The sequence below is a fragment of the Sapajus apella genome, unplaced genomic scaffold (assembly GCF_009761245.1).
Source record: "Sapajus apella isolate SASKATOON/1434 unplaced genomic scaffold, GSC_monkey_1.0 scaffold7, whole genome shotgun sequence".
NCBI lineage: Eukaryota > Metazoa > Chordata > Mammalia > Primates > Cebidae > Sapajus > Sapajus apella.
Genome location: NW_022436947.1, coordinates 12,701,443 through 12,713,702, shown reverse-complemented (window position 1 = coordinate 12,713,702; position 12,260 = coordinate 12,701,443). Strand labels below are relative to the sequence as shown.

The 12,260-nt window shown below is 60.0% G+C and overlaps 1 protein-coding gene across 4 annotated transcripts in view; it reads left to right on the top strand.

The window, feature by feature from the left end:
- The window catches only part of FLNC (filamin C), a 31,310-nt gene that overhangs the window by 4,642 nt on the left and 14,408 nt on the right, over nt 1-12,260 (top strand). For 3 of the 4 annotated variants that reach the window (XM_032276024.1, XM_032276027.1, XM_032276023.1), the window contains exons 2-21: nt 1,973-2,221; nt 3,787-3,884; nt 4,120-4,270; nt 4,357-4,475; nt 4,707-4,784; nt 4,986-5,148; nt 5,315-5,515; nt 6,820-6,957; nt 7,345-7,471; nt 7,621-7,757; nt 7,958-8,151; nt 8,241-8,354; nt 9,027-9,170; nt 9,380-9,503; nt 9,597-9,757; nt 10,031-10,121; nt 10,210-10,379; nt 10,590-10,707; nt 10,796-11,058; nt 11,442-12,039. In XM_032276024.1, coding sequence (XP_032131915.1) covers nt 1,973-2,221; nt 3,787-3,884; nt 4,120-4,270; nt 4,357-4,475; nt 4,707-4,784; nt 4,986-5,148; nt 5,315-5,515; nt 6,820-6,957; nt 7,345-7,471; nt 7,621-7,757; nt 7,958-8,151; nt 8,241-8,354; nt 9,027-9,170; nt 9,380-9,503; nt 9,597-9,757; nt 10,031-10,121; nt 10,210-10,379; nt 10,590-10,707; nt 10,796-11,058; nt 11,442-12,039 — 3,438 coding nt within the window. The remainder of the gene's footprint in view (nt 1-1,972; nt 2,222-3,786; nt 3,885-4,119; nt 4,271-4,356; nt 4,476-4,706; nt 4,785-4,985; nt 5,149-5,314; nt 5,516-6,819; nt 6,958-7,344; nt 7,472-7,620; nt 7,758-7,957; nt 8,152-8,240; nt 8,355-9,026; nt 9,171-9,379; nt 9,504-9,596; nt 9,758-10,030; nt 10,122-10,209; nt 10,380-10,589; nt 10,708-10,795; nt 11,059-11,441; nt 12,040-12,260) is intronic. The other variant, XM_032276025.1, reaches the window with a different exon arrangement.

The window sequence follows — 12,260 nt, the reverse complement described above, 5'->3', positions numbered from 1 at the left end:
TCTATTTGAGGCCTGGGGTGGCCTCAGGAACTAGCTGTCTGGCTCCTCCCACTCCTTTGGGGGTAGCCCTAAGGCAGATGGAGAAGTGCTTGGTGGGCCCTGGTGGCACTGAGCTCTTCTCCTCTGCCTGGCCTCTGAGAGGGAGGAGGGAGAGGGAGGTCATTGCTCCCAGAGTGGGACTCGGGGCCCCACTGCCCTTCTTCTGCTTCAAGCCTGGACCACTTGCTGTCTGGCCCAGGGCCAGTTGCTGGGGAGAAACCTCCCTCTCCAGCAAATATGAATGACCACCCTCCCCATATACATACCCCCTCCAACCCCTGCAGCCTCAAGGCTTCCTGCCCAGGGGTCTGGCTCCAATTTGCAAGAAGTACTTCTGGGCATGTGAGCACTGGCTTTGGAGGCTGCCAGGGTTGAGAGGCTGGGGGCACTGGGGCATCCAGACTGTGTGAAAGTGTCAGAGCCTGTGTGTTTGAGAGAAAGCACCGGGAGGCAGCGAGTGAGTGTGTCATGGAATCTGAAAGCTGCCAAACCATTGTGCTGCAGTGGAGCCAGGGGAAGGGGGCGGGCTGGGGAGCTGCTGGGGAAGGAAGGATGAATCAGTGACAGGGTGGGGGAGCCCAGGAGGCCAGGGCCCCAGCCAGAGGGACAGAGAGACTGAAGCAGCCCTCCCGGGGCAGGTGGGAGTGGGGCAGGGGATGCCCTGGGTTTCTCAGGCACTGCCCCAAGGTCTGGGGAAGGGTGGAGGGGATAAGAAGTGGGAGGGGAGTCCACTCCACCCTCTCCCATCACTGGGGCAACGTCAGTAAACAAGACCGAGTCTCCCACCCACTTCCAGCCTCCTGAAAGCAGTGCTTTGGGAAGCTGATAGATTTCAGAACTTCATTGCCCTTTACAAGTAAGCTGAATTCCAAAGATCTGTCTACACTCTAGGCCACCCCAGGCTTCTGGATATTTCTTTCTGATTGTCAAAGGGGAACTAGCCCCCTGCAAATCTTGAGGAACCAGTTCTGGCTCAAAGGATTTCTCAAAGGACGTGATGGGTGGAGTGTGTCAGCTCCTGGAGTCCCTCCGGCCCCCAAGCCTTTGACAACATGACATCCAAGCCTTAACTGAGAATGTACTAGACCCCACCCACCCAACCCCTCCCTGCTGTCAGAACCCTGGGTTTCTAAAGCCCTTTCTGGCATTCAGGGTAGAGTGTGAGTGGAACCTGGTCCTACTCCACTCCAGTTTAAAATATTCATTCAACCATTATTTATTGAGACCTTACTAAGTTCAAGACTTTCATTGTAGAAAGATAAAATTTAGTGTCTAAAGTGAAAGCAGACAAAAAAAAGAGAGTAAAGAATGTATTATTCCACCTATATAACACTCTGGGAAATACAAAGCATCTGTCATGACAGAAAGCAGATCAGTTGTTGCTTGGAACGGAACGACAAGGGCAGCAGGAGAGAGGGCTCACAAAGGGGTGTGAGCAAGGCAACTTTGGGGAGTGATGGATGGTACCTTTATTATTCTCGATCTGTGGTGGTGACTTTGTGGAGATGTCCATAGTGTCAAAGCTTCTCAAACTTCACTTCCTAGCGTGTGCAGTTGACGTAGCGCGTATGTCAAGCATACCTCAGTAGAACTGTTAACAAGACAAAAAGGCTCTGCCCTGGGAGCCTTACAATCCCACAGGACCAGGCAGAAACCAGCTAATTACACAGACAGGAGGCAGACTCATGTGCTGTAGCAGGGGTGAGGGTACCTTCCAGAACCGCAGGAACACAGAGAAGCGGCCTTCTGACCGAAGGGCCCCGTAAAGGACTTGGCATCTGAGTGGGGCCTCTCAGGAGGGAGAGAGGTGGGTAGCAGAGACGAGACGCCTGACCCCAGGGCTCTGGCCGAGGAGCTGGGCAGGTGAGGTAGGGAGCCCTGGGGCAGGAGAGGGTGGGGCACTCTAAGCCCACCTGTGCCTTCCCCTCTGCAGACAGCAAGGCCATCGTGGATGGGAACCTGAAGCTGATCCTGGGCCTGATCTGGACGCTGATCCTGCACTACTCCATCTCCATGCCCATGTGGGAGGATGAGGATGATGAGGACGCCCGCAAACAGACGCCCAAGCAGCGACTGCTTGGCTGGATCCAGAACAAGGTGCCCCAGCTGCCCATCACCAACTTCAACCGTGACTGGCAGGACGGCAAAGCTCTGGGTGCCCTGGTGGACAATTGCGCCCCCGGTGAGTGGGCCAGCGAGCACAGCATGGAGCCCTTAGCTCCTAAAGACAGAGGGGACCAGCTGGGGCTGCTGAGGCCGGTGGTTGTCAGAATGCACGCCCTGGGGCCTGGGGGGCAGGACCCTGCGGGGTTTGCCCTCCTCCAGCTGCGGCTGTCTGTTGGTGGCAGGCCCTACCTGAAGAGGGTGCCAGTTTCACAGAGCTGAGAGAGGTTTAAAACCCCTATTTTACTGACAAGGACCCATGGCCCAGAGAGGGCCAGGGAGTTATTCAAGATCACACAGCTTATCTGTGGCAGAACCACCTAGAGCCCAGGGCCTGGACTCCCTGCCCTGTGAACTTTTCACTGTGCCAGAAGGCACTATTCCTGCCAAGCCGAGAGACGGGCAGTGTGGCGGGACTCGTAGTAAGACCAAGAGTTAGACCCAGAGAAGTCTCTTCTCTGGGAGACCCTGGGATGGCTTTGACAAGGGCTTGAGGCTCAGGCTGATGTGGGATGAGATCAGTGGGGCACTACCCAGTAGCAGGTGACCCCAGCCTTGCCCCTTCTCCATGTAGGTCCTGGCCTGGTCAAGTGAGGGGAGCTCAGGGGCCATGAAAAAACCCAGGCATCACTACCTAGAGGATACCCCATGGGCAGCTCCCTTTCTGCCCCTCATCTCCAGAAAAGATAGGCTTTCTCCAGGAGTCGCAGCCCCTTGGGACAAGCCTCCTCCACCCTGGGGTCAGCTGGGGAGCAGGGGGTGGGAGGCGGGGGCATAGCCTCCCGGGAAGCATTCCCAGCTGCTGAGCCATGGCCCATAGCTGGTGGGGCTGCCAGCAGTGAGCTCAGCTGTTCCAGCTAGTCATGGATTCCAGCCTTGAGCCGGCCCTCTCCCCGAAAATGTGTGCTGTCCCCCTCCTCCAGCTCTGGCCTGAACCAAGTGCCCCGTCACCTGCACCCTTCACAGGAGTGATCTGGGGCTGACTTGGCATCCTTCCTGTTAGGAGGGTGGGGCTCCTGAGGGCTGCAGAGGAGAAGTCATTCTCTCCCCACAGGCCCTCTAATGCCTCAGTTTCCCCAAGTGGGCAGTTAGAAGGAATAGGGAGTCTTATGCCCTCAGAGTGGTGTGGAAAGTGCTTAGAGATCTAGGGCTTCCGGGTAGCTGCGAGGAGGCCTTCTAGGGGATGTCAGGGGCATATGTGGGACAGGCACTCTGACCTCCTCTGCCCACCCTGAGAAAGCTGAATGAGCAAGAGATATCTGAGAGGGGTACCCTCCCAGAGTTTGGGCTTCAAGGTCTGAGCTGGGGCCTGGGCAGGCAGGAGGCCGGCCAGCAGGGCTGGTGCCAGGCTGCGTCAGCTGGGGCAGAAAGGCCTCATTGTTGGTGGTGGGGAGGGCTGTTGTGCCCCTATGTGGTAAGGGGCCTCACAGCTGATGGGGTCAGCAGGAACCTGGCTCGTCAGGGCCTAAAGCTGGTGGGAAGGGGCGTGAAGCCACAGGCTCCGAGGGTGTGGGGTAAACAAATGCCCTGCATCCTGGCCGGCTGGCTGTCCCTCACCATCGTCTCCCTCCATCACCTCTCCAGGTCTCTGCCCCGACTGGGAGGCCTGGGACCCCAACCAGCCTGTAGAGAATGCCCGGGAGGCCATGCAGCAGGCTGACGACTGGCTTGGGGTGCCTCAGGTACACACACAGTTGGGGCAGGGAGCAGGGGGGCAGGGGGACAGGGGGCAGGGGGCAGAGGGACAGGGGGCAGGGGGCAGGGGGGCAGGGGCAGGGGGACAGGGGGGCAGGGGGCAGAGGGGCAGGGGACAGGGTCAGAGGTTGGGTCTGTAAGGATACCTGGCCAGGGTGCAGGGGGAGACTGGGGCTGCTGGGAAAAGAGGGCGCCGTGTGACATCAGTCCCTTCCGCCGAAGGTTATCGCCCCCGAGGAGATCGTGGACCCCAACGTGGATGAGCATTCTGTCATGACCTACCTGTCCCAGTTCCCCAAGGCCAAGCTCAAACCTGGTGCCCCTGTTCGATCCAAGCAGCTGAACCCCAAGAAAGCCATCGCCTATGGTCCTGGTACGTGTGAGCCCCTGGTGGCCCTGCTGGGGAGCTGGGCACACGGAGGCTCCCTGAGTAACCTGGGCTCTGCTCCCGCCCCATAGGCATCGAGCCGCAGGGCAACACCGTGCTGCAGCCTGCCCACTTCACCGTGCAGACGGTGGACGCCGGCGTGGGTGAGGTGCTGGTCTACATCGAGGACCCCGAAGGCCACACCGAGGAGGTATGCAGAGGCTGCTGGGGACAGAGGGATTTGCTTGGGATTGGAACCGGAGAGTGGGGGGCCAACAATAGAAATGGCCCAGAAGTGACTGCCAGAGCCACATAGTGTGTCGTGCAGTCTGGGGAAGGTGTTACCAAGGGGTCTTCATGGGGCTGGGGTGCCTAAGGCGCTGTGGGGTCAGGAGGGACTACAGTCATTGGAGAGGCTTCCAATCTTTGTCCTTCCCAATAGGCCAAGGTGGTTCCCAACAATGACAAGGACCGCACCTACGCTGTCTCCTATGTGCCTAAGGTCGCTGGGTTACACAAGGTATCTCCCTTGAGGCCCCCTGCCAGTCCTGCTGTTCACATCCTTGGCTCCGGCTGCATGGACCCCTCTCTCAGCCTGCACCTCGCCCCTGCCCAGAGCTCTGGCTGCTTGCCTCTCACCCTCCTTGGCGTGGCTGTGCCCCTCTGCCCCATCTTGGGACGGCTATCCCCTAAAAGCTAACCTTTGACCTCTGACCCCTAGGTGACTGTGCTCTTTGCTGGTCAGAACATCGAACGCAGCCCCTTTGAGGTGAATGTGGGCATGGCCCTGGGGGATGCCAACAAGGTGTCAGCCCGTGGCCCTGGCCTGGAACCTGTGGGCAACGTGGCCAACAAACCCACCTACTTTGACATCTACACTGCAGGTAGGATGGGCCCAAGGGGGTGCAGGAGGAAAGCCCCTGACGGTGTGGGGCTGTGTGGGAGGGGCTGGGGCAGGGATACCAGCCAGAGGGTGACCAGCCTCAGGGTGAGGGCACTGGGGCAGCTGTGTGTGTCCAGAGTGGTGCTGACGGCCTCTGTTTGTGGCAGGGGCTGGCACTGGTGATGTTGCCGTGGTGATCGTGGACCCACAGGGCCGGCGCAACACAGTGGAAGTGGCCCTGGAGGACAAGGGCGATAGCACGTTCCGTTGTACATACAGACCTGTCATGGAGGGGCCACACACTGTGCATGTGGCCTTTGCGGGTGCCCCCATCACCCGCAGTCCTTTCCCTGTCCACGTGGCGGAAGGTAAGGACCCCTCACCACTCCCCACGGTAGCCCTCACCCAAGCCAGGATGCAGAGAATTGCCATCAAGTTCTGGGCCTGAGGACTGGGGGGACATGAAGCACTAACGCCGTGGGGCAGAGGGGCGAAGCTGCCTGAGGCTTGCAAGGGACAGGAGGAAGAGCCGGGGAGGGCCTCTGCAGAGACCCCTTCCCTGAGCCTTCCGCCCCACCCCCAAGATGGCTGGAGTCCCTAAGAGCAGCAATGGGGGCCATACTGAAGGGTCCCAAAACACGTACCTCCTTGGGAGGGCTGAGTGGAAGTGATGGGACCGTATGGGTGGGGGCGTATCTGGGGAGTGCTGCCCGCACGCCGGGCCCTCGGGTGGTGACTGCCCCACTTGTTCTCTCCCTGCACTCAGTGCCCATCGTCCACCAGGCCAAGAGAGTGGTGCCACTTTAGTGCTCTCCAGTGGAGGCGGGGCCAGGCCTGGCCATAGCTGACTGGCCTTACCTGTGCTGTGTGGCATGACCCGGGCAGTGTGGAATCGCCCCCTTCCGTGGCATTCTGTGGCAGGCCTCAGGTTCCATGGCGTTGTCTGTGTTCTGTGGCAGGTCTAGTGTCTTTGCCACTTGCCTGATGATTTCTGTGACGAAATCTGGGCTTTGAGGCGTTGCCTGTGTTCCGTGGTCCCCCTTGGGCAGTGCCATCGCCTATGGTCATGGTAGTCCTGGAATATGTGTCGTCGCCTGTTTTGTAGCACCTGTGGGTTCCATGCCGTTTCCTGGATCCTGTGGCAGACTGAGATTCCCATTCCTTTGCCTGTGTTCCGTGGCAAGGTCTGGGCTCGTTGCCACTGGCCACGGTCTGTGGGAGGCTGATTTCCACATATCGCCTGTGTTCTGTGGCAGGCTTCAAGTTATCTGAAGCAGCTTTTTTCCATGGCATTGCTGAATGCGTTGTGGCATGACTTGGATCCTAAGGTTGCTTTGGTGCTCTGAGAGGGCACAGAGGGCTCTAGAGGTCTTGGGGTGGGTAAAGGGGCCTTCCCCCTCTCTCTGAGCCCACTCTTAGCCCAGCTCTGCCATGCATTTCCCCAGTGGCACTGGCTCAGAAGCTTTCTTGTGGCCTGCCTGGTCTGGGACCTGTAGCCAGCTCCAGCCCCGCAGCCCCGGTTGTGTTGGGGGCACAAAGGGCTCCAGAGCAGGGCTGCGGGGCCGGGCATATGCCTGGGAGGGGTTAGAAGGACTGTGCACAGGGAGGTGGGGGCTGAGCCTCTGTCCGAGGCCCCTCAACACCCCCAACCTCCTCTCTCCTCTTTCCCCAGCCTGTAACCCCAATGCCTGCCGTGCCTCTGGGCGAGGCCTGCAGCCCAAGGGTGTTCGTGTGAAAGAGGTGGCCGACTTCAAGGTGTTTACCAAGGGTGCTGGCAGCGGGGAGCTCAAGGTCACAGTTAAGGGGCCAAGTGAGTGCCAGAGCCCAGGGTCACGGTGGTGGGGCTGGGGGAATCAGAGAGGAAGTATGGCCAATGGTCCTGCCTCCCAGAGGGCAGTGACAGCCAGCACCACAGCTCCACAGTTACCAGTGGCACCCCAGAATCTCAGGCACATTGTTTCCTCTCTGCCTCAGTTTCTCAGTCTGCAAGCCAGGAATGATTCTCTCCACCCTAAGTGCTGTACGGGGTGTTAGCACGGGGATAACAAGTGGTACCTGCCCTGAGTTTCAGCACCGCCCACTAGAGCACTGCCCTCGGGCTGGGCCAGGGTCCCAAGAGCTCCTTGAGGGGATTGAGGAGCTGGGACTTCAAGGATATTGATCTGCCTTCTCCCCCACTCCGCCCCCACCTCCTCAGAGGGCACAGAGGAGCCGGTGAAGATTCGGGAGGCTGGAGATGGTGTGTTCGAGTGCGAGTACTACCCAGTGGTGCCTGGGAAGTATGTGGTGACCATCACGTGGGGCGGCTACGCCATCCCTCGCAGGTGAGTACCTTGCGCCCCCCATGCTGTCTCATCTAGGCCATTACAGGAAGGGACGAGGGGCAGCAGGCTGCGGGGGAGTTTGAGGGGAGATGGAGGGGGGCCTTGGAGGGACACTTCTTGGCATGGACACCAGCTCCCTCTCTGTCCAGCCCCTTTGAGGTACAGGTGAGCCCAGAGGCAGGAGTGCAAAAGGTCCGGGCCTGGGGTCCTGGTTTGGAGACTGGCCAGGTGGGCAAGTCAGCTGATTTTGTGGTGGAAGCCATTGGCACCGAGGTGGGGACACTGGGTAAGTAGCTGGGAGGCAGGAGGAGGGAGTGCTGCAGGGGAGGGCGGTGGGGGTCACTGGGGGTAATGGGTGCAGTGAGCATGCTGGGGAGCCCTGGGGTGAGCAGGGAGCTCAGACATGAGGGAGGCCAGAGGAGAGCTGGGGGACGGAAGGGTCTTGCCAAATGCTGGACCCACCAACCCTCCCCCACCTCGCCCCAGGCTTCTCCATCGAGGGGCCCTCACAAGCCAAGATCGAATGTGACGACAAGGGGGATGGCTCCTGCGATGTGCGGTACTGGCCCACAGAGCCTGGGGAGTACGCCGTGCATGTCATCTGTGACGACGAGGACATCAGAGACTCACCCTTCATTGCCCACATCCTGCCTGCCCCACCTGACTGCTTCCCAGATAAGGTGTGGTCCCAGCTCTGGCACAATGTTCTAGGGGTTGGGCGAGCTGGTTCTCCTCTGGTCCCCAACCCAGCCCTCTTCCCTCTGCACAGGTGAAGGCCTTTGGGCCCGGCCTGGAGCCTACTGGGTGCATTGTGGACAAGCCTGCTGAGTTCACCATTGATGCCCGTGCAGCTGGCAAGGGAGACCTGAAGCTCTATGCCCAGGTGGGGGATTGCCCAGTCTCTGCAGCCCTTACTACCCATGGCAGGGACCCTGGAAAACAGGGCCAGGCCAGAGGCAGAGGCCTCCCAGCAGGAAATGATAGCATCACAGAAGATCAGGCAGCACTGATTCTCATGGGCCCATCAGTACCATGGAAAATTTTAAATTTTGTGTTTTCTTACAGATCATATCCTAAAAACGTATTTCACCAAAGGGTCACTTGTGCTAATTTGTAATTGAAAGATTGTTTCATTGAATAAGACATTGGTTTCCCAAGTCAGTTTCTCACACTGGTGTCCACTGACCCCTGGAGGTTAATGAACATATTCTTGAGGATCTAAGAGGGTGGTTCTTCTTTAAAAGGCTCATTATTCAATGTTAGGAACATAAATTTAGCCTACATTCTTCCGGTCCAACACATTTCAGAGATAAGGAAACACAGGCTGGGAAAGCAAGCCACACAGATGGCCTTGAGCCAGGCCTCCAGGCTTCCATGGTGGGCTCTGGCCACCAGAGCACATGGGCCTGGGCTCAGGTGGCCTCAGTGGCTGGTGTGGGGGCGGGGAGTGCCAGCCTGTTGGCTTCGGGAAAAGGGGCGCTGGGTCCACCTGTGGCCAGCAGAGGGCGCTCTGCAGAGGCCACAGCTGTGATCTTTGCTCGGGTGATGCCCACAGGACGCCGACGGCTGTCCCATCGACATCAAGGTGATCCCCAACGGCGATGGCACCTTCCGCTGCTCCTACGTGCCCACCAAGCCCATTAAGCACACCATCATCATCTCCTGGGGAGGCGTAAACGTGCCCAAGAGCCCCTTCCGGGTGCGTCCTCCCAACCTGCCCCGTGCCCACTGCCAGGGGTCCCCGAGGGAGGGTAGACCCCTTGCTGGAGCCCCTGGCTGTCTCTGAGCTCAGGCTGGAACTGAGGCTTGGGCTGGTGCCACTGAGGCTGGGCCAGGTGTGCTGGACAGAAAGATGAACCTTGAGGAAGGGCACCCTGCTGAGCTGCAACCTTCCTCCACCCCCTGCAGGTGAACGTGGGCGAGGGCAGCCATCCAGAGCGGGTGAAGGTGTACGGCCCTGGCGTGGAGAAGACGGGCCTCAAGGCCAATGAGCCCACCTACTTCACGGTGGACTGCAGCGAGGCGGGGCAAGGTGCACTCAGGCAGAAGGGGTGGATTCAGTTGGGGTGTTGGGCAGTTGAGGGGTGTCTGAGCCCGACTCACAGCGGTGCCCGCCTCCCTGCAGGCGACGTGAGCATCGGCATCAAGTGCGCCCCTGGTGTGGTGGGCCCTGCAGAGGCTGACATCGACTTCGACATCATCAAGAATGACAACGATACCTTCACGGTCAAGTACACGCCCCCAGGGGCCGGACGCTACACCATCATGGTGCTGTTTGCCAACCAGGTACTCAAGCCCCTGGGTAGTCACAGCGGCCTGCACCTCTCAGCTCTAGAAGGCAGCTGGAGATGCTGTCACTGGGGGTAGGGAGGGACGATTTCACAGACATGGTAGAGCCCTTCCCGTGTGAGGCAGTGTGCTGAAGAGAAAGCAAAGGGAGCTCTTTTGGGGGCTGCCCCTGTCCCTGCTGGGTCCTCTGGGGACATCCGGAGCCAGCACCTAGCCCAGAGCAGGGGTGTGGTCCCCTCGAGAGCCTGACTGAGCCTCTTCCACACCCAGGAGATCCCTGCCAGCCCCTTCCACATCAAGGTGGACCCATCCCATGATGCCAGCAAGGTCAAGGCCGAGGGGCCTGGGCTGAATCGCACAGGTGGGTGTCTGACCAGGGGCTGGGGCTGACTCAAGGTTGGGGTTAGGTGGCTGCCAGGCCCTCGCCACATCTCTGGGTGGCTCCCCAGGTGTGGAAGTTGGGAAGCCCACACACTTCACGGTGCTGACCAAGGGAGCCGGAAAGGCCAAGCTGGACGTGCAGTTTGCGGGGACGGCCAAGGGCGAGGCTGTGCGGGACTTTGAGATCATTGACAACCATGACTACTCCTACACCGTCAAGTACACTGCTGTCCAGCAGGTGCGCTCTGCCCTCCCATGCCCCTGCCCGGCCAGGCTGCCGGAGCCCTGGGTTTCCCTCCTCCAGTCCCATGGGACCAGTTCTGGCTCCTCCGTGCCTTCCCTGCCTCCTGCTGTCACTCTCTCGGTGGATCTGAGCTTCAGATTCACTATCAGGATGCTGCAGAACTATGCCTTACGCCCCGTTCTGACCTACCATTGTACCCAACAGGGCAACATGGCAGTGACAGTGACCTACGGTGGGGACCCTGTCCCCAAGAGCCCCTTTGTGGTGAATGTGGCACCCCCGCTGGACCTCAGCAAAATAAAAGTTCAGGGCCTTAACAGCAGTAAGTTGGGCAAGAGCCACCCTGGGAATGAGGGGTGTTTGGGCGGCGTAGACCAGTTTCCTCATGGTGTCGCTTGCCCTCCATGCAGAGGTGGCCGTGGGACAGGAACAAGCCTTCTCTGTGAACACGCGAGGGGCTGGCGGTCAGGGCCAGCTGGACGTGCGGATGACTTCACCCTCTCGCCGGCCCATCCCCTGCAAGCTAGAGCCATGCGGGGGCACGGAAGCCCAGGCCGTGCGCTACATGCCCCCCGAGGAGGGGCCCTACAAGGTGGACATCACCTACGACGGCCACCCAGTGCCTGGCAGCCCCTTTGCTGTGGAGGGCGTCCTGCCCCCTGATCCCTCCAAGGTGAAGAGACAGGATCTGGTTGGGGCTGGGAGTTGGGGACTTGTTGGGAAGATGGACGAGTCACAGGGGCAGAGGCCAGAGGGACTTGTGTGCCTGGAGCAGGCACAGCCAAGGACATGGGGCCAAGGCCAGCCCCACCCCACCCCCTGCCTTGAAGACAACTTAGCTATTAAGAGCCTGGTCTTGGAGTCAGACCTGGGCTGGAATCCCAGGTCCACTAACTGGGACAGATTGCTTCATCTCTGCCTCCATGTCGTCACCTGGAGTTGTTATAAGCACTCAGGCCGCAGTAGCAGCCACAGTTGGAGGTGATGAGTTGGGGGGCCCTGGCTGGGATGAGGAGGCCAGGTGCAGAGAACCCACACACCTGCCTCTCCTCCTAGGTTTGTGCTTACGGCCCCGGACTCAAGGGCGGACTGGTCGGCACCCCCGCACCATTCTCCATTGATACCAAGGGGGCTGGCACAGGCGGCCTGGGGCTGACTGTGGAGGGCCCCTGCGAGGCCAAGATTGAGTGCCAGGACAATGGTGATGGCTCCTGTGCTGTCAGCTACCTGCCCACGGAGCCGGGCGAGTACACCATCAACATCCTGTTTGCCGAAGCCCACATCCCCGGCTCGCCCTTCAAAGCCACCATCCGGCCTGTGTTTGACCCAAGCAAGGTGCGGGCCAGCGGGCCCGGCCTGGAGCGCGGCAAGGCCGGGGAAGCAGCCACCTTCACTGTGGACTGCTCAGAGGCAGGCGAGGCGGAGCTGACCATTGAGATCCTGTCAGACGCCGGTGTCAAGGCCGAGGTGCTGATCCACAACAACGCGGATGGCACCTACCACATCACCTACAGCCCCGCCTTCCCCGGCACCTACACCATCACCATCAAATATGGCGGGCATCCTGTGCCCAAATTCCCCACCCGCGTCCACGTGCAGCCTGCGGTCGATACCAGTGGCGTCAAGGTCTCGGGGCCTGGTGTTGAGCCACACGGTGAGTGGACAGGAGGAGCTGGGCAAGGTCAAGTGGCAGGTCCAGGGCCCGGGTAGTTGGTGGGAGGGAGGGAAGCAGAGCTGAGGGCCGGGAGAGCAACCTGGGGTGAAGGGAGGGCTCTCGGGCAGCCCAAGTCCTTCCTGGCACAGAAACCCCAGAGAAGAACTACACAGGAAGACCAGGGGGTGGAGACTGGCCTCTGCTCTTGTGGCAAAACTGCA